Raw genomic sequence first — 18800 nt, forward strand, 5'->3', positions numbered from 1 at the left:
CTCTCTCACCCAAGATCGACGGACCTTTGCATGGTCCGTGTCCTGCCCGCTACGATTCCTGTGGCCTGGCGGGACGAAGAAATTCTGCCCACCATCTCCACGGCCAGAGCTCTGCTTTAGAAATGTAAAGGGTGTTGATGCATTTCTTTGGAATTCATTTTTCTGCAGTCACAAGGGCATTAGCACCTCTTCAGAGATAACGAGGGCTGTGCTAGTTTTCTGAAGGCTAGAATTGCCTCTGATATGAGTCTTGGCTAGTCAGGGCTGTCATGGGAAAGCCTTTGTCCATTCATTAAATAAAATAATAATTTTATAAAGTTACTAGATTGATATATTTATATATATATATATATATTCCTTCCTGTCTTCTGGATGGGACACAATGCTGGAATCAGGCTTGATCTCATTTCAGGCAAGCAACAGGCCACATTTAAAAATAAGGCCCCCAACGATTTGGGCGACTAATGCAAACTGGCACTGAACCTTGGCTCTGCTAAATTTGCCTGTTGATAATCCACAAACCAGGCACATTGAGGTTGAATTAATGGTGCTGGAAATCTTGCTCAGAAGCATTGTGCTGATTTGAACACTGACACTTTTAACCAAACCTCGTCAATTATTTAAGCTTCCAATAGCACTGTACGAAACCTTAATCCATTAAACATAACCTAATGGGATGAGGTTTTCTCCCATTATGTGAAGTGCACATTTTATTATTTCAATTAATTCTGACAGCAATATTATCCCCCTCCTGATAATGTCCAGCCGGGGCATTCACTCCCAGGAAGATGAATGACTTTCTCATGCGAGCCAGTGACCTGGAAGTACAGAGTGAGTTGAACCTCGCGTTGACTCTAATCCATTTCTAAACACAGTCCATTGAGGCTCTAGCTTATACTGTAGTAATCTAACTTTTCCTTCTCCACCTCCCTCCCCATCACACCCAGATTTACAAAGAGAATGCCTGTTATCTGTGACGTTACATCAGTGGAATCCTCCAACTGAGCTCCGGCAGTGTCAGCTAACTGGAGCACTTTGCAGATCTGTCAGGAGATAAAATATAACGATAGGACCTTACACTATTCACAAACATGGCTCCTTTTCTGCTGTGCCATTTATGTGTGGTTTTATTGTCACAACAACTTATGCAGCATGGAGGCACAGTGGTTTGTACTGTTGCCTCACAGCGCGAGGGACCCTGGTTCAATTCCGGCCTCGGGTGAGTGCCTGTCTGGAGTTTGCATGAGTCTCCCTGTGTCTGCGTGGGTTTCATCCAGATGCTCTGGCTCCCTCCCATAATCCAAAGATCTGTGGGTTAGGTTGATTGGCCATGCTAAATTGCCTTTTAGTGTCCTGGGATGCGTAGGTCAGAGGGATTATTGGGGTAAATATGTGAGATGATGGGGATAAGACCTGGGTGGGATTCTTTTCAGTGCAGACTTGATGGGCCGAATGGCCTCCTTCTGCACTGTAGGGCTTCTATGATTTCTATGTGCAGGCAGATTGGCCATGTCGAGTTGCCCCTCAGTGTCTCAAGATGTGTAATTTAGGGGAATTAGCAGGCTAAATGTGCGGGGTTACAAGGATAAGATGCTGTGTTGGAAAGTCAATGCAGACAGGATGGGCCAAATGAACTCCGTCTGCACTGCAGGGATTATACTGTATGAACTGGAGTCTACCTAGGACATGTAACACAGTAAAATATCCCAAGGTGCTTCATAAGCATGATTATCAATGAAAAGTTGACACTGAGCCACATAATTAGATATTAGAGCAGGTGACCAAAAGCTTGGTCAAAGAGGTAGGTTTTAAGGTGTCAAGATGTTTTCTAAAGCAAGTCTAGAGGGTGAAATGGACAGGATTACATTTGGAAATTACACTTCCTAGCTAGGGCCTTGCCATTGCTGCCATTGCTGATGTAATTAAAAGCAAGGATTCTCCAGCAGCCCGAACTGGAGCAGTGCTCCTTCCTTAATGGCTTGTAGGAAAAGGATAGTATTTTCGTTTCCTCTGCCAGCTACTAGCTGCCAGAGGGATTGCTGCTGGGGCCTCAAACCCTTACAATCTATATTAGTGACTTGGATGAAATAACAGACTGTATTGTAGCCAAACGGGTCGATGATACAAAAATAGGTAGGAGGGCAAGTTGTGAGAAGGATACAAAGGGTGGGATTTTCCAGCCATGCTTGCCCCAAAACCGGAAAATCCTGCCCGAGATCAACGAGCCTTTGCATGATTCATGTCTCCTTTGCTACGATTCCCATGGCAGGTGGGACATGATAATCACACTCAAAGGATCTGGAAAAGGATACAGATAAGGTTCTCAAATTTTCCCACATTATGACCCATCTGACAATTTTCTGTCCATTCATCTAACCTATCCATATCTCTTTCCAGAAAAAGCCTCTGACTATCCACCCTGTCTATGCCTCTCATAATCTTGTAAACCCCTATCAGGTCTCCCCTCAGCCTCCATCTTTCCAGTGAAAACAATCCTAGTTTATTCAACCTCTCTTCATAGCCAACACCCTCGAGATCAGGCAACATCCCGGTGAATCTTTTTTGCACTCTCTCCAAAGCTTCTTCCCCAAGCACTGGAAGCAGTTCGGAGAGTGTCTCTGGGTGGATTCCTGGAATAAATGAGGAACAGTTGGACCTATACTCATTGCAGTTTAAAGAATGAGAAGTGATCTTATTGAAATACTCAGAGGAAGTTTGATAGGATAGATGTTGAGAGGGTGTTTTCTCTCACTGGGAAATCTAGAATCAAAGGGCACGATTTCAAAATAAGGAGTCTCCCATTTAAGACAGTGATGAGGAAGGAGTTACCCCTTAGAGGGTTGTTACGTCTTAGGAATTCACTTCCGCAATGTGAAACTGAGTCACTGAACATATTCAAACCTGAGTTAGGTAGACTTTTGATCCAAAGGGAGTTAAGGCAGGAAATGTGAGACCTTGGAGTCCTCGTGCATCAGTCGCTGATAGTAAGTGCTTAGGTACAGCAGACAGTAACGAAGACAAATGGTATGTTGGCCTTCATAGCAAGAGGATTTGAACGTAGGAATAGGGATGTTTTGCTGTAATTGCGTTGGGCATTGGTAAGGCCATACCTGGAGTATTGTGCACCGTTTTTGGTGTCCTTATTTGAGGAAGGATGTCCTTGCTACAGAGGCAGTGCAGCGAAGGTTTACCAGGCTGATTCCTGGGATGGCAGGTCTTGTCATATGAGGAAAGGCTAAGTTGGTTAGGATTATATTCTCTCAAGTTTAGAAGATTGAGAGGGGATCTCATAGAAACTTATAAATTCTGACAGGATTAGGCAGGGTCAGCTCAGAAAGAATGTTCCTGATGGTGCTGGAATCCAAGACTGGGGGTCATAGTTTGAGGCTAAGGGAGGACTGAGGTGAGGGTGGTGAATCTGTGGAATTCACTACCACAGAATGTATCATAGATTCTATGATAAGAATGTAGTTGAGGCCAAAATGTTGCGTGATTTCAAGAAGTTAGATGTACCTGTTGGAGCTAAAGGGATCGGGGTAAGGAGGGGAGGGGGAATCAGGTTATTGAATCTGATGATCAGCCATAACCTTATTGAATGGTGGTGCAGGCTCTATGGGCCAAATGGCCTCCTCCTGCTTTTATTTCTTCTGATCTGACATGTTAATACAGGATTACTTTGCATCCAGCACGTTCACTCTGACCGGGGAGTGCTTGATGCTGACTCTGGAGGGAAAAAAATAGAACAATGTTCCACTCCCCAGTGCCGACATCTCTCACCTTGAAAAGTACCTAAATTCATCACATGCTTCTAAAAATATGTGCCAGTGGTGAAGTGTGACAGATTCATACTGCCTGCTTTTTGGTTCAGAGCAAAAAATATAAAGGGAATCATGCGCCACCCTGGGCAAATAGAATGTACGCTGTCACTTCTGCTCATTTATCCCAAGGCAAGTGACGACCAGCAATTTAAATTTTCAAGTAAGTTTAAAAATTTGTTCAAGCCAGTAAAAATGGAACAAAATAGGGGGCACATTTTTTCCTGAAAGAAATTGCTTTTAAGTCTGATTTCAGAAGATGTAGAGATTTTTGGCTTATCATAGATAAAATCCTTACAAGTGCAGAAGGAGGCCATTCGGCCCATCAAGCCCACACCGACAACAATCCCATCCAGGCCCTATCCCCGTAACCCCATCTACTTAGCCTGCCAATCCCCCAATACTAAGTGGCAATTTAGCGCGGCCAATCTACCTAACCTTCACGTCTTTCGGACTGTGGGAGGAAACCCACGCAGACATGGGGAGAATTTGCAAATTCCACACAGACAGTCACCCGAGGCTAGGTTGAACACAGGCCCCTGACCCTGTGAGGCAGCAGTGCTAACCACTGTGCCACCGTGCTGCCCTTATGAAACCATAAAAGGCAAACACCAAATCTATGGCTCAATAATCCCTCATTCATAAAATGGACGGCCACCTACATGTACAGCGCACATTCTACACTACAAAATGTCTCTTTTACCTAACAGCTGGAGATCATAGAATCATAGAATCCCTACAGTGCAGAAGGAGGCCATTTGGCCCACTGAGCCTGCACCGACCACAATCCCCATAACCCTACTTATTTACCATACTAACCACCTGACACTTGTGTCAATTTAGCATGGTTAATCAACCTAACCTGCAGATTGTTGGAGTATGGGGGGAAACCAGAGCACCCGGAGGAAACCCACGCAACATGGCGAAGATGTGCAGACTCCACACATACAGTGGCCCAAGCTGGGAATCGAACCCGGGTCCCTGGTGCTGTGAGGCAGCGGTGCAAACCACTGTGCCACCATGCCACCCCTAAATGTGGGCACAAACCACGCTAAATTGCCCTTTAGTGTCCCAAAATGTGTAGGTTAGGGGGATTAGCCATGGCAAGTGTGTGGGATTGCGGTGGGGGGAGTGTGGGTGGCTCTGGGTAGGATGCTCTGTTGGAGTTGGTGCAAACTCGAGGGGCCGGATGGCCCTTTTCCGCACTGTCGGGGTTCTGTGACCCTACGGAACCCCGCCAAACAGGCAAGAGATCGGGGGGGAGTGACTGAGAACACAGTCACGGGGGTTAATACTGAAAGAGGATTTCAAAAATAGGAAGAACGAAGAGATTTAGGAAGATAAGTTTGCAGCGCGGAGAGTCGGGAAAGTTTTGTCACACTTGCTGGAACAAAGTTGGGGGTGCGGGGAGGAGGGATAACAAGTGGTTGGCCCAAAATGTAGCAGCAGAAGGTGCGTGGTGGGACATACGGCCAGGGAGGATTTTGCGATACTGCACAGCTTAAATCCACATGAAGTAACATCTCACCCTGGACCCACTGCTGAGTAATAACCATTCAAATCTATTTTTAAACATATGTACACAAAGTCCCCAGGGACAAAGCTATAAAAGAAATCCAGTCTTTTCACAGCCAGTTAAACCGACAGCACAACTGTTCATTATAACAAATATATTTATCACCCAGTTTAAAGCCTGTAATTAAAATGACAATGTATCTATTGCACTGAAGGTTGTCCAAAATGAAAAACTAAAGAGTGGCTGACCTCAGGAACTACAGGACTGGCAAGGACATTTCATGATGTGGCGATGCTGGCGTTGGACTGGGGTAAACACAGCAAGAAGTCTCACAACACCAGGTTAAAGTCCAACCAGTTTATTTGATAGTAAACCCACAAGCTTTCGGAAGCACTGTTCCTTCATCAGGTCTTCCACACACCTGACAAAGGAACAGCGTTTCCAAAAGCTTGTGGGTTTACTATCAAATAAACTGGTTGGACTTTAACCTGATGTTGTGAGACTTCTTACAGGGACATTTCATCCCAGTTCTCGATATTGGATGTGTTCCATGATTTCAGGGGGTCTGTCCTCCCTGGATTACTACCCTGGTGATGAGGGTGAAAATCTACCTCTTCGCTGCTTGAGGTTAGGCTGCACTACCTCAGTTCAGAGCTGCAAGTGCATGTCGAGAACAGAAGAATTGCATTGCTGTAGCACCTTTCACAAACTTGGCTGGAATTGAACTCGGGTCCCTGGCGCTATGGGGCAGCAGTGCCACCGTGACAGGGATAGGAAACTTTGAGCCATGCACACACATGTGCTTTATCTACTTAACAACAGTGACCACACTTCAAAATTATTTAATTCGCTGTAGAAAGTGACCAATCCTGCCCAATGAGTTCATGTTCCGCCACATCCACCTCACTGCTTCTATTCCCACAGCTTGATCTAGTTTCATTTTAACTTATTCGGTCGTAGGAATCGGGCATCACTGGCTAAGGCAGCATTCATAGCCCATCTTTAATTGCCCTTGAGAAGTTGGTGCAGTCCATGTGGTGTGGGCACACTCACAGTGCTGTAAGGAAGGGAGTTTCAGAATTTTTACCCAGCAACAGTGAGAGCACGGTGATATATTTCCAAGTCAGGATAGCGAGTGTCTTGGAGGGGAACTTGCCGCTGATGATGTCCCCATGAATCTGCTGCCTTTGTTCTCCTAGTAAGTAGAATTGTGGGTTTGGAAGGTGCTGTTGAAAGTGTTTGGTAAGTTGCTACAGGGCATCATATAGATTGTACACACACTGTATGTCAGTGGGGGGAGTGAATGTTTGGGAAGGGGTGCCTGCAGTGCAGAAGAAGGCCATTGAGGGCAGCACAGTGGCACAGTGGGTAGCAGTGTTGCCCCTCAGTGCCAGGGACCCTGGTTCAATTCTGGCCTCAGGTCACTGTCTGTGTGGAATTTGCACATTCTCCCCATGTCTGCGTGGATTTCCTCCGGGTGCTCCGGGTTGTCCCATGCTCCAAAGATGTGCAGTTAGGTGGATTGGCCATGCTAAAATTTCCCCCTAGTGTCAGAGTAAATGCGCAGGGTTATGGGGATAGGATTTGGGTGGGATTGTGGTTGATGGCCTTCTGCACTGTAGGGATTCTATGGATTCTATGTGCCAATCAAGTGGGCTACTTTGTCCTGGATGGTGTTGAACTTCTTGAGTGTTGTTGGAGTTGCACTCATTCAGGCAAGTGGGGAGTATTCCATCACATTCTTCCGATTACTCAGTGTAGAATTCCTAGCCTCTGGCCTACTTTTGTAACAACAGTATTTATATGGCGAGTCCAGTTCAGTTTCTGGTCAGTGTTAACCCCAGGATATTGATAGTGAAGGATTCAGCGATGGTAATGCCATTGAATGTCAAGGGGAGGTGGTTAGATTCTCTCTGAATGAAGATGATTATTGCCTGGTTTGGGAATGGGGATATTGGAGAGTCTCCCCCTCCAGTGAGTTGTTTAGATGTCTAGCACTGTGACTGGATGTGGCAGGACCGCAGAGCCTATATCTTATTGATTGGTTATGGGATCACTTAGCTCTGTCTATCGCATGCTGCTTTCACTGTTTGACATGCAGGTAGTCCTGTATTGGAGCTTTACTGGGTTGACACCTCATTTTTAGGAATGCCTGGTGATGCTCCTGGAATGCCCTCCTGTTCTTCATTGAACCAGGGTTGATCTCCTGGCCTGATGGTAATGGTAGAGTGTGGGACATGCAGGAACATGGGGAGGGGTTCTCCAGTCACGCTCACCTGAAAACTGGAGATTCCCAGCCGACTTCAAAAGACCTTTACGTGGTCTGCCCCCTTCCCCCTGCCCGCCCGCTCGAATTCCAGTGGCGGGCAGATTGGGAGAATTTTGGCCATGATATTACGAAGTGTGGTTGAATACAGTTTTACTGCTGTTGGTGACCCACAGCATTTCATGGTTTCCCAGCCTTGAGCTGTTGGATTTTAAAGGGTGGCATGGTGGCACAGTGGTTAGCGCTGCTGCCTCACATTGCCAGGGACACCAGTTCGATTCCCGGCTTGGAATCTGTGTGGAGAATGCATGTTCTCCCTGTGTCTGCGTGGGTTTCTTCCGGGTGTTCCGGTTTCCTCCCACAGTCAGAAAGGCGTGCTAGTTAGGTGTATTGGCCAAACTAAGTTCTCCCTCAGTGTACCAAAACAGGCGCTGGAGTGTGGTAACTAGGGGATTTTCACGGTAACTTCATTGCAGTGTTAATGTAAGCCTACTTATAACAGTTCGAAGTCTACCTCATTTTGCATCACGGTAGTGCCACACAATGTAATGGACGATATCGTCAATGTGAAGGTGGGACATTGTCTCTTGAAGGACTGTGTGATGGTCACTCCTACTGATACAGTCATGAACCAAAGTATTTGTGAAGGGTAAATTGGTGAGGCTGTGGTTAAGTAGATTTTTTGGTTCGTCACCACCTGTTCTAGCAATTTCCTTTAGGACTGAGCCAGCTTGGTCTAGGGTGGTGCTTCTGTGCCACTCTTGGTGATGGGCATTGAAGTCTCCCACCCAGAGTACATTCTGTGCCCTTGCCACCTTCTGTGCTTCTGTCAAGTTGTGTTCAAAGTGGAGGAGTACTGATTCATCAGCTGAGTAGGGTTGGTGGCAGTGGGGGCAAATGTGATATCAGCAGGAAGTTCCCCTTGCCCACGTTTGACCTGATACCCTGAGACTTCATGAGGTCCAAAGCTCACCTTGAGGACTCCCAGGGCAAATCCCTCCTGACTCTACCACTGTGCTACCACCTGGCACCTGTGCCCATCAAAGAAGATGGAAAGGATTCCACCGCATTCCTGACTTGCTGATGGATTAAGACTTTGACCAATCATAGAAACGTAGAAACCACAAGCAGGAGTAGGCCATTCAGCTCTTCAAGCCTGAGCTGACATTCATTCTGATCATGGTTGATTATCAATTCAATATCCTGATCCCCCTTTCCCCCAATATTCCTTTAGCCCCAAGAGCTAGATCTAATTCCTTCTTGAAATCACTCAATGTTTTGGCCTCAACTACATTATGTGATAGTAAATTCCACACATTCACCACCCCCTGGGTGAAGAAATTTCTCCTCATCTCTGTCCTATAAGGTTTACCCCTTATCCTCAAACTATGGCCCCTAGTTCTTGGCTCTCCCACCAATGGAAACATTCTTTCTAAACCTACCCTGTCTAACCCTGTTAGAATGTTATACGTTTCGATGAGATCCCCTCCCACTCTTCTAAACTCCAATGAATATAATCCTAACCGATTTAGGAGATGAATCACTCACTACAGAATACCCAGTCTCTGGCCTAGCCAAACGGAGCTAAAGGAAGTTCTCTGACAACATTTAAAAAAAAGTAGCCACAGAAATTGCTTCAAGGTATTTGTTGGATGGAGATATTGATGTAAACATCTTTCCTGCTTTAAGGGGAGATCAGTGTTTACTCTTTTCAAACACCTACCCATTGGATGGAACTGCAACAGACCTTTAACATCAGACTGGTGTAAACAGGGGGCTTGTTTTTGTTCAAACACCATCAAGGGAACTGGAGTCCTAACAGGATAAGGAAGTGAATGAAGATCAGTAAAGCCACAGTCAGCAGTCTGAGCACTTTGGGGAATTGTCAATTCAGCTGGATCTGATAAATTAGCTCCCCGTGCTCTCAGGCTGAATGCTTGCACCAAAACCATCCTCCGACTGGAGTCATTAGTCCTGACTATTCAAACAACACTTCCCCAAAAAAAGAGTCACTGATAGAAAAGGATGTTAAAATTAAAAGGAGAAGTGTTGTAATCGGGTGGGACTAACCGTAGCAGGGCAAGCGTCACGATTACTCTGTGCTCAGATCACTCAATAGGATATCATTGCTCCGAAAAGAGCTGCTGGGAAGAGACTTTGACAACAAAAGTCATTGGAGGAGTAATGATGCAACGGGGAGTGATTGCAGGCTCGGGAGAATAGTATCGAATTCCTTTCGCAAAGAGTAGGCACAGTGACAATGGGCTGAGTACCCTCCTTTTGGGCTGAATGGTTCTGCCATATGGTCAAGACTAAGGAAACTTGACACTCTCACTAACTATGACTCTCACCAACTTTTACAGATGCACCATAAAAAGCATTCTTTCTGGTTGCATCACAGCTTGATGGCTCCTGCTCTGTCCAAGACCGCAAGAACTACAAAGCCCAATCCATCACGCAAACCAGCCTCCTATCCATTGACTCTGTCTACACTTCCCGCTGCCTCGGCAAAGCAGCCAGCATAATTAAGGACCCCCACATACCCCGAACATTCTCTCTCCCATCTTCTTCCTTTGGGAAAAAGATACAAAAGCCTGAGGTCACATACTAACCGACTCAAGAACAGCTCCTTCCCTGCTGCTATCAGACTTTTGAATGGAGCTACCTTGCATTAAGCTGATCTTTCTCTACACCCTAGCTATGACTGTAACACTATGTTCTCTACTCTCTCGTTTCCTTTGTTACGAATGGTATGTTTTGTCTGTATAGCATGCAAGAAACAATACTTTTTACTGTATGTTAATACATTTGACAATAATAAATCAAATCAATGAATTGGAGAGAAGCTGCAAAACAAAATGAGCAAAATGCAGTTACAAAATCATGCATCAACCTCAGTAGCCTAAACTTGGTAAAATGGTGACACTTTGCAGTGGAGTTTTCACAATAAGTTCTATCGAAGATTGCTAAATTCTCTGTTCCTTCAAGGTAAGTCTTCTTTAAAAATCAAGTACACCAGAGCACAAGAGTGAATTGTTCCAGTCTGAATTAGATACGAAATGAGCCCCTTTCATTGATTAATCAGACCTTGAACCTACCTTGTGAAGAGAGGCCGATGCTGTAGAGGTGAGTAATGCTGGGGTAGTTCAAGTGAATACACTGGAGGAATCCTTGCAGTGCACTGAAGTTGTGATAGATGTAGCCATCAAAGCAGGTGCTGGGGGTCAGGACAAAATCCACAATCTGGGCAAAGTACGATTCACGAGCTGTTCTCTCAACGGTTACGGTCTTTGAGATTGGGAAGTAGCCTGGGGCACTGACCTGCAAATACAAATCAACAGCCTGGGTCTAGATAAAAGTCTTGCAATGTAAGTGAGCCAATTTGAGACAGTAAAATCGAATGAAAGGGGATTGCTTTGACATCACCGTTCCCACTTTCTACAAATAAAACCCAGAAACACCCCACACCAATTCATCGGGTTGATTTTTGCAATGAAGGACGTGAAGGTTGTGAGACGCTGGGTAAACTTGGATGGCGTACCCCTAAGATTAAAAGTAAAGTGAAAGTTTATGTATTAGTGTCACAAGTAGGCTTATATTAACACTGCAATGAAGTTACTGTGAAAATCCCTGAGTTGCTACACTTCAGCACCTGTTTGGGTACACTGAGGGAGAATTTAGCACCTAACCAGCACGTCTTTCGGAGTGTGGGAGGAAACCAGAGCACCCGGAGGAAACCCGTGCAGACATGGGGAGAACATGCAAACTCTATACAAGGCAGTGACCCAAGCCGGCAATCGAACCCAGGTCTCTGGAGCTGTGAGGCAGCAGTGCTAACCACTGTGCCACGATGCCGCCCAGGGGGAGGTCAAGGGGTAATCTGACCTTTGTAGGGGAGTTAAAGTGGATAGGGCAAGACCTTGCTCGGAAAGGCATGGGGAAAGGACAACCTCAGGATCCAAACCAAGCTAATTATAAGCAAATCTGTCGGACGGCACAGAGGATCAGAATGACTGCAAATTTCAGGAAGCTTGAAGAATACCAGGAAATGCTGAAAGTATCAGCAGCTGCAGACAGAGGCAGGACAAATGTATAAACAAACATATTTAAATGGCTGGGAAGACCAGGGGAAAGAGGAAACACAAGATACTTCAATGACAGTAACCACAGTAAACATAGCATAGTGTTTCTGACCCAGCAATCCCAGAGTAGACTAATGCTCTGGGGATATGAGTTCAAATCTCACGTGGCAACTACAGGAACTTAAATTCAATTAACGAATAAAGGAAATAAAATGCTAGCCTCATTAACAGTGACCATAAAATCACTCTTAAAACCTATCTGGATCATTAATGCCCTTCAGGGCAGGAAGTCTGCCACGCCTTACCCAGCCTATGTGTATGTAACTCCAGACCCACAGCATGTGGCTGATTCATCACTGTTCTTTGCAAGCCACTCAGGTGGCTGAAGGGCAGTCAGGGATGGACAATAAATGCTGTCCTTGTTCATCCAAGAACAAATATAAAGGACATCATGAAATATAACCAAAATGTTTAAAAGTAAGGGTCAGGTGGAAGGTTATTGTAAGATCTGGTGAAAGTGTGGCAATTGAGATCGAAAAGGTAGATTTGCCAGGGTGAACAAACACCACAATTCCCCTTCATAAATTAATTAAAACTCACATTGTTCTCTTTAAATTCCTTGCAAGTTCTCTTCTTGCTCACTTTTTGCACCTCTTATTATTCCTTCGTGCTGCCCATTGTTTATTTATAATTCTCTCAATCTTCCTGATTTTGGCTTTATCTGCCTTTTCATTTAGTTTAAGACTGTCTCTTATCATGTTCTTTGGCCATGACGGGGGAACTGCCCGCCTGGAGCTTTTGTGTTTTAGGGATGCGTTGAACATGATCTTGTATTGCACCAAAAACCTCTTTATTCTTTCCAATGTTTGGCTGTGGATCCACCTATTAATAGCTCAGCCCAGTTTACAGCAAGCAATTTATTTTCAAAGTTGCCTTGACTTAAGTATAAGAGCCTTGGGTGGAATTCGCCAGCAGATTTGATGGCGGGAAGCTGAGAAATTGGTTTTACGCTGCCGCGAATTTACAGCGGGATCTTCTGGTGCCCACCGTGGCATCACCAGAATCATTTTTATCCCATTAATGGGATGCAGTTGAAAGCCCATCCCCCCCCGCTACTGGTGCTGGTGGGAAAACACCCCAATGTGAAAGGGGTTTGGAACAACATCATATGTCAATGTCAGGATTTACCTGAACAATGCTTGATGTTCAGGATGGAGGCCTCCCATAACCCTGGACCCTGGAACACCTCAGCAGTGGGTCAGGAGTACATCTGCAGGTGGATCTTAGAGATCCGGTGTCCTAAAGGATTGGTGGGTGGGGGTCCATCCCCCTGCCTCAGGGCGCTCCCACAGATCTACCTTCACTCTCTGGAGGTCCACCTTCTTTCTTCAATAGAGGGCTAGTGATGTTGGACCCTGGCTCCCGGACATGAGGAAGGACTACACGCTATCCAGGCCTGACCTGCCATTGAACAGGGTGTAAAATGCCGGAGTGCATCATTAGCAAGATCGAGGCTGGAAGATTTGGCATGTTTTCCCACCTGCCTCTGCATCCACAATGGGGGACTAAATGTAAAGATGGGAGAATTCTGCCCATCGTTTTGTGACTCCCTGTCAAACATTGGCCGGAATGTGAAAGGCCATTGATGGTCGGGCAGGAATTTCCGGCTTTTAGACCAGCGTGGCCTGAGAATTTTGCCCATTATGGGCAGAATTTTCTCAAAAAACTCCTACAGGCGGGAATTTTATGGCCTCACTCGAGATCAGCAGAGATTTCCCTTTTCTGCCCCTCGCCCGCTCCTATTCCATTGTGGGCGAGGTGGTAGAGTTCCGGCGTAAGTGTAAAACGGGCGAGATAGGGTTGGTTTTCCCATTTTTTTTCAGCGAGGTGAGTAATGGTAATTCATGACTCTCTGTGCAATACTAAGGATGTAATGTGAATCTTGCCAGTGGGTGGGTGGAGTCTCAGCTCGCCAGTGAGGCCAGCTGCTGAGCTCTGGGGGCGCCATTGCGCAGGTGCCTTGATCTCCCAGTATACTTTGTACACAACGTACACAATACACTGGGAGATCTGTCACTCCTCCCCACACCCCCCCACATGAACATTGCTAATTCCCCCCCCTTTGATCGCCACCCCGGCCAAATGCCCCATCCCCAACCCCTGATCACTGCCCCGAACATCATCCACCCCACCCTGATCACGACTCTGGCCACTCACCACCACCCACCCCCAACCCCCACAATCACCACCCCAGCTGATTGCCCTCTCCCCGCTGATTGCCATCCAGCTGGTCAGCCACGTGAACCACAGGCGCGAACTTGATTTTTCACCTCTCGCCCCTTCTTACCGATTTCCCACACTGATCGACTGCCATGGCAAGCCGGTAAGATCCTGCCCAAAATCAGTCATGTTATGGTCATTGTTTACGGATTGGTTCATCACTCGCTGCTAAATCTAATTGGCTCGTCAATACATTGTTCCAGAAAACTGTCCCAAATGTATCCTGGAAACTCATCACCTTTATTATTTAATCTATTCTGTCTTTTCCACTTGGAACGTTGAATTCTCCCACTACAATGGAGCTTGTACCTCTATCTGATAGATGCCAGCGACCAGCAGTCTAAAGTATTCTCCTTCCTTGGATGTGTTGTAGGCCTTTAGGTTTGTGCGGCCAGTAATGTGCACTGATGCTCCAGAGATAGGTTGTCCACTTAATGACGTCACTCGACCTTTAACACCTATTGACAGATTTTGAAAATTAAACATCAGGGAAACAAATTCAAACAGAAAGCAGGATTTTCACAGTTTCTTTGTAGAGGCACGGAATAAGAATTTAATCTCCAATGGGAAACATTTCTGTGTTGGGAGTAATTGGAAAATTAGAATAGGTTTGAAGATTGGTTTCAGACAAAAAGAGGCCATTCAACCTGCTATACCCATGCTAGCATTCTGCAAGCGCAATTTGACTAGAGCCACTCCCCAACCTCAAACAAAGAACAAAGAACTGTACAGCACAGGAACAGGCCCTTCGGCCCTCCAAGCCTGTGTCAATCATGTTTACCTATCTAGATCTATATCCCTCTAGTCCTGGTTTGTTCATGTGTCTATCAGGGTAAGTCTTAAATGTGGTTAACGCAACTGCCTCAACCAGATGCATTTTCAGAAATGGTCATTGAACTGTGGCACATAAAATTGCGCATTCTGCAGGTGAATTATTGAACACTGCTTTTACATTGGGTTAAGAGGCTCATTTGCCGCAGAGAACCTAGGTTATCATCAATGTTAAAGTAACACCACTAGGAAAATCTAGGCTTTCAAATCCATGCAGAGTTACTAAAAATCAAAGGGAAATTGTGCCTAATATTCTGCATTACAGGCTAAATGTTTCTCATTGAGGAGGGTCTTACAATTGCTGGATCTCTGCCAGGCTGGGTTGGACAATGGTAGCACTGCAGTTAGTGGAAAACAATTATGAATTTATATACAACAGCAGTGGGAATATATGACATATCAATAATGCTTTAAGTATACGCATTAAATACTCTCAAAAATGATACAGCAATGTTTCTGAAATGCACAGGGAGAAACAATGTGGTCCCAAAGCCAGAAATGCAATGGACATTTCTGGGCACACGTCCATCAGCAGTGTGCTGAGTCAGTAGACTATGTTTCTTGTGTACAAAGTAGGGAAGGCATGCAAGGCTATCTGTAAATTACACAGAGAACAATGGGTAGCTCGGAGTCATTACAAAGAGATAATGTAATCTCAGGGTTCAGGCACCATCATAAACTGCAGCAGTGAAGCTCAAGTGGTTTATTGTAGTCATCTGTACCCCCAGATTAGATTGTTGCTCTCTCCCACATGTTCCTCTGTAATGTGCTGGGTTTGGCAGCTGTAAGCAGCGATTTATCTCCTGCTGCGATGTGGTTCCCGGCTGTCGGATTAAAACCTACCAAAGCCCCTATAAATTACACTTGTCCCGAATCGCCTCTATCCATCTGGCTAGTCTGCACCATATCTGTTTCACTGTGCCTACCAATCATTCTGAAATCTTTTCATTGCGGGCAGGATAGCATTTTGAATGAAATACATTATTCTAAAGGTCCAGGAGGGTTTAAAATTAGGCTTTTCACATCAGTCAAAAGCCCCATTGGAGTTTAGCCCTTTGACTACTTCAGTCCAACAATGCTCCAGTCAAGTATCACGGGATAGTTCATTACGTGGAATATTCCATTGTGGCACACGTCGCTACAGTTCTCTCTGAGAAAGTCATATTTGAGGACAGTTACTGAGTTTAATTTTCTTTTGTAATAGACTTGAAACACCATCACGTCATATCCATTTGCGCTACCTTAACAATCTTTAAGAGTGGTTATGAAGTAAGAGAGCACAGGACTCTTAAATAAAAGACCAAGAATGCAAATTAATGCCAGCCTTGACTTCAGGAGCCACTTTTGTCTCAACCCTTCCCTACCTCTTCACTGGCCCTACAATCTTCCCCAAACAAACTCTGTTTTTCTCCTATTCTAACCTCCTGCATCTTCCGCATCTTTCGCCGCGTTATTGGGCGTCACGGTGGCACAGTGGCTAGCACTGCTGCCTCATCGTGCCAGGGACCAAGGTTCAATTCCGGCCTCAGGTCACTGCCCTGTGTGGAATCTGCACATTCTCCCCATGTCGGTATGGGTTTCCTCCAATTTCCTCCCGCAGTCCAAAGATATGCAGGTTAGGCTGTTTGGCCATGCTAAATTGACCCTAGTGTCAGGGGAATTAGCAGGGTAAATGTGTGCGGTTACAGGAATATGGCCTGGGTGAGATTGTGGTCAGTGCTGTTTCGATGGGCTGAATGGCCTTCTTCTGCACTGTAGGGATTCAATGATTCTATGATATGCTTGGGCAGCATGGTGGCACAGTGGTTAGCACTGCTGCCTCACAGCGCCAGGGACCCGGGTTCGATTCCGGCCTCCGGTAACTGTCTGTGTGGAATCTGTATGTTTTTTCCATGCCTGAATGGGTTTCTTCCGGGTGCTCCAGTTTCCTCCCACAGTCTAAAGATGTGCGGGTTAGGTTGATTGACCATGCTAAATTGCACTGTTGTATCGGGGGGCTAGCAGGGTAAATACATGGGGTTACCGGTATAGGGTCTGGGTGGGATTGTGGTCAGTGCAGACTCAATGTGCCAAATGGCCTCCTTCTGCACTGGAGGGATTCTGTGAATTCTAAACATTGAGGCCTGTCCGTGAAGTCATCCAGGCCCCATGCTGTGGATTCCACCCCCCGCCCCAAAACCTCTCCGCCTCTGCTTCTTTCACAACTTTAACGTCAGTTCAAATATCTCTTCACGTGGCCTGATGTTGAAGAATAATAGGGAGTTATCTCTGGCAAATATTAATTCGTCAATCAGCGTCGCAAAAACGTGATCGTAACCATATTATTGTTTGTGGGAGCTTGCTATGTCCAATTTGGCTGCAGACTTTCCTACATTACAACAGTGACTCCAGTTCAAAAGTGCTCCATTGGTGGTAATGGAGCTTGGAATGTCCTGTGAAAGACACAACATGAGTGCAAAGCTTTTTATCATAAAGATGTTTACAAGCAACAGCATTGAACCAATGTTTTGTCTAAGATAATAGCATTTTGGTGAAGACAAAATGGAGTAGGGAAATAATTCCCATAGTAGGGACAGATTTAAGTTAAAACTCTGGCCTAGATCTTCCGGTTAACACAATTGGAAAGTGCACGATCCTCTGGCAGGTCCAATATTCCCCTCAAACTCGATTTTCAAGTTTGCTGACGACACCACCATAGTGGGTTGGAATTCAAACAATGACAAGACAGAGTACAGGAATGAGGTAGAGAATCCGGTAAATTGGTGCGGCAACAATAATCTCTCCCTCAATGTCAATGAAACAAAGTGATTGTCAGCAATTTCAGGAAGCGTAAAGGAGAACATGCCCCTGTCTACATCAAAGGGGACGAAGTAGAAAGGTTGAGAGTTCTTAAGTGTTTAGATCACCAACAACCTGTCCTGATCCCCCCATGCCGACACTATAGTTAAGAAAGCCCACCAAGCCTCTACATTCTCAGAAGACTAAGGAAATTTGGCATGTCAGCTACGAATCTCACCAACTTTTACAGATGCACCATAGGAAGCATTCTTTCTGGTTGTATCACAGCTTGGTATGGCTCCTGCTCTGCCCAAGACCACAAGGAACTACAAAAGATTGTGAATGTAGCCCAATCCATCGCGCAAACCAGCCTCCCATCCTTTGACTCTGACTACACTTCCCGCTGCCTTGGCAAAGCAGCCAGCATAATTAAGGACCTCACACACCCCGAACATTCTCTCTTCCACCATCTTCCCTCGGGAAAAAGATTCAAAAGTCTGAGGTCACGTTCCAACCAACTCAAGAACAGCTTCTTCCCTGCTGCCATCAGACTTTTAAATGTTCCTACTTTGCATTAAGTTGATCTTTCTCTACACCCTAGCTATGACTGTAACACTACATTCTGCACACTCTCCTTTCCTTCTCCATGAATGGTATGCTTTGTCAATATAGCGCGCAAGAAATAACACTTTTCACTGTATGTTAATACATGTGACAATAAATAATAAATCAAATCAAATTAAACTGATCCAGCGATTTATAGGCTGAAATACCTGTCTTCACTGGGCAACAGTTCATCTCAGCTGCTCTAGATCAAGATCTTGACCAATTCCTGTTAGTTAAGGGATATGGGTCAAAGGTGGGTATGTGGAGTTAAGTTGCAGCCAGGTTTATATTTAAAGACAGAACAGACTTGAGGGGCTGAATAGCCAACTCCTGCTCCTATGCTTCTGTGCACCTGCTCCTCTTTCTGATTGCTAGCCATTCCTGATTGGAAGTGTATGCATTTGTATGTGGCGTATGGAAAAAGACTGGGGTCAGTGATAATGCCCCCCATTGCCAAAAAGCCCTCAGGATAGCAACTGAGGCATAGAAAGCAGCAATGCCCACGAAACCATAACCAAACAAGATTCAGGTGAAGAGGAGAGAAAGCCAGATTGATGAGCAGGATATCAATAAAAAAAAGGAGTTAAACAGATACAAATATTCACCCAGAGGGGATGAGTGTGTTG

At 45.5% G+C, this 18800-nt stretch overlaps 1 protein-coding gene across 1 annotated transcript in view; it reads right to left on the reverse strand.

The window, feature by feature from the left end:
• Positions 1 to 18800, reverse strand: part of LOC145357575 (carboxypeptidase D-like) — a 188056-nt gene that overhangs the window by 76115 nt on the left and 93141 nt on the right. The window contains exons 15-16 of the mRNA XM_080211050.1: positions 14269 to 14417; positions 10696 to 10918 (exon numbers count right to left, since the gene is read on the reverse strand). Coding sequence (XP_080067176.1) covers positions 10696 to 10918; positions 14269 to 14417 — 372 coding nt within the window. The remainder of the gene's footprint in view (positions 1 to 10695; positions 10919 to 14268; positions 14418 to 18800) is intronic.

The sequence above is a fragment of the Carcharhinus amblyrhynchos genome, chromosome 23 (assembly GCF_965287045.1).
Source record: "Carcharhinus amblyrhynchos chromosome 23, sCarAmb.v2.hapA, whole genome shotgun sequence".
Classification (NCBI taxonomy): Eukaryota; Metazoa; Chordata; class Chondrichthyes; order Carcharhiniformes; family Carcharhinidae; genus Carcharhinus; species Carcharhinus amblyrhynchos.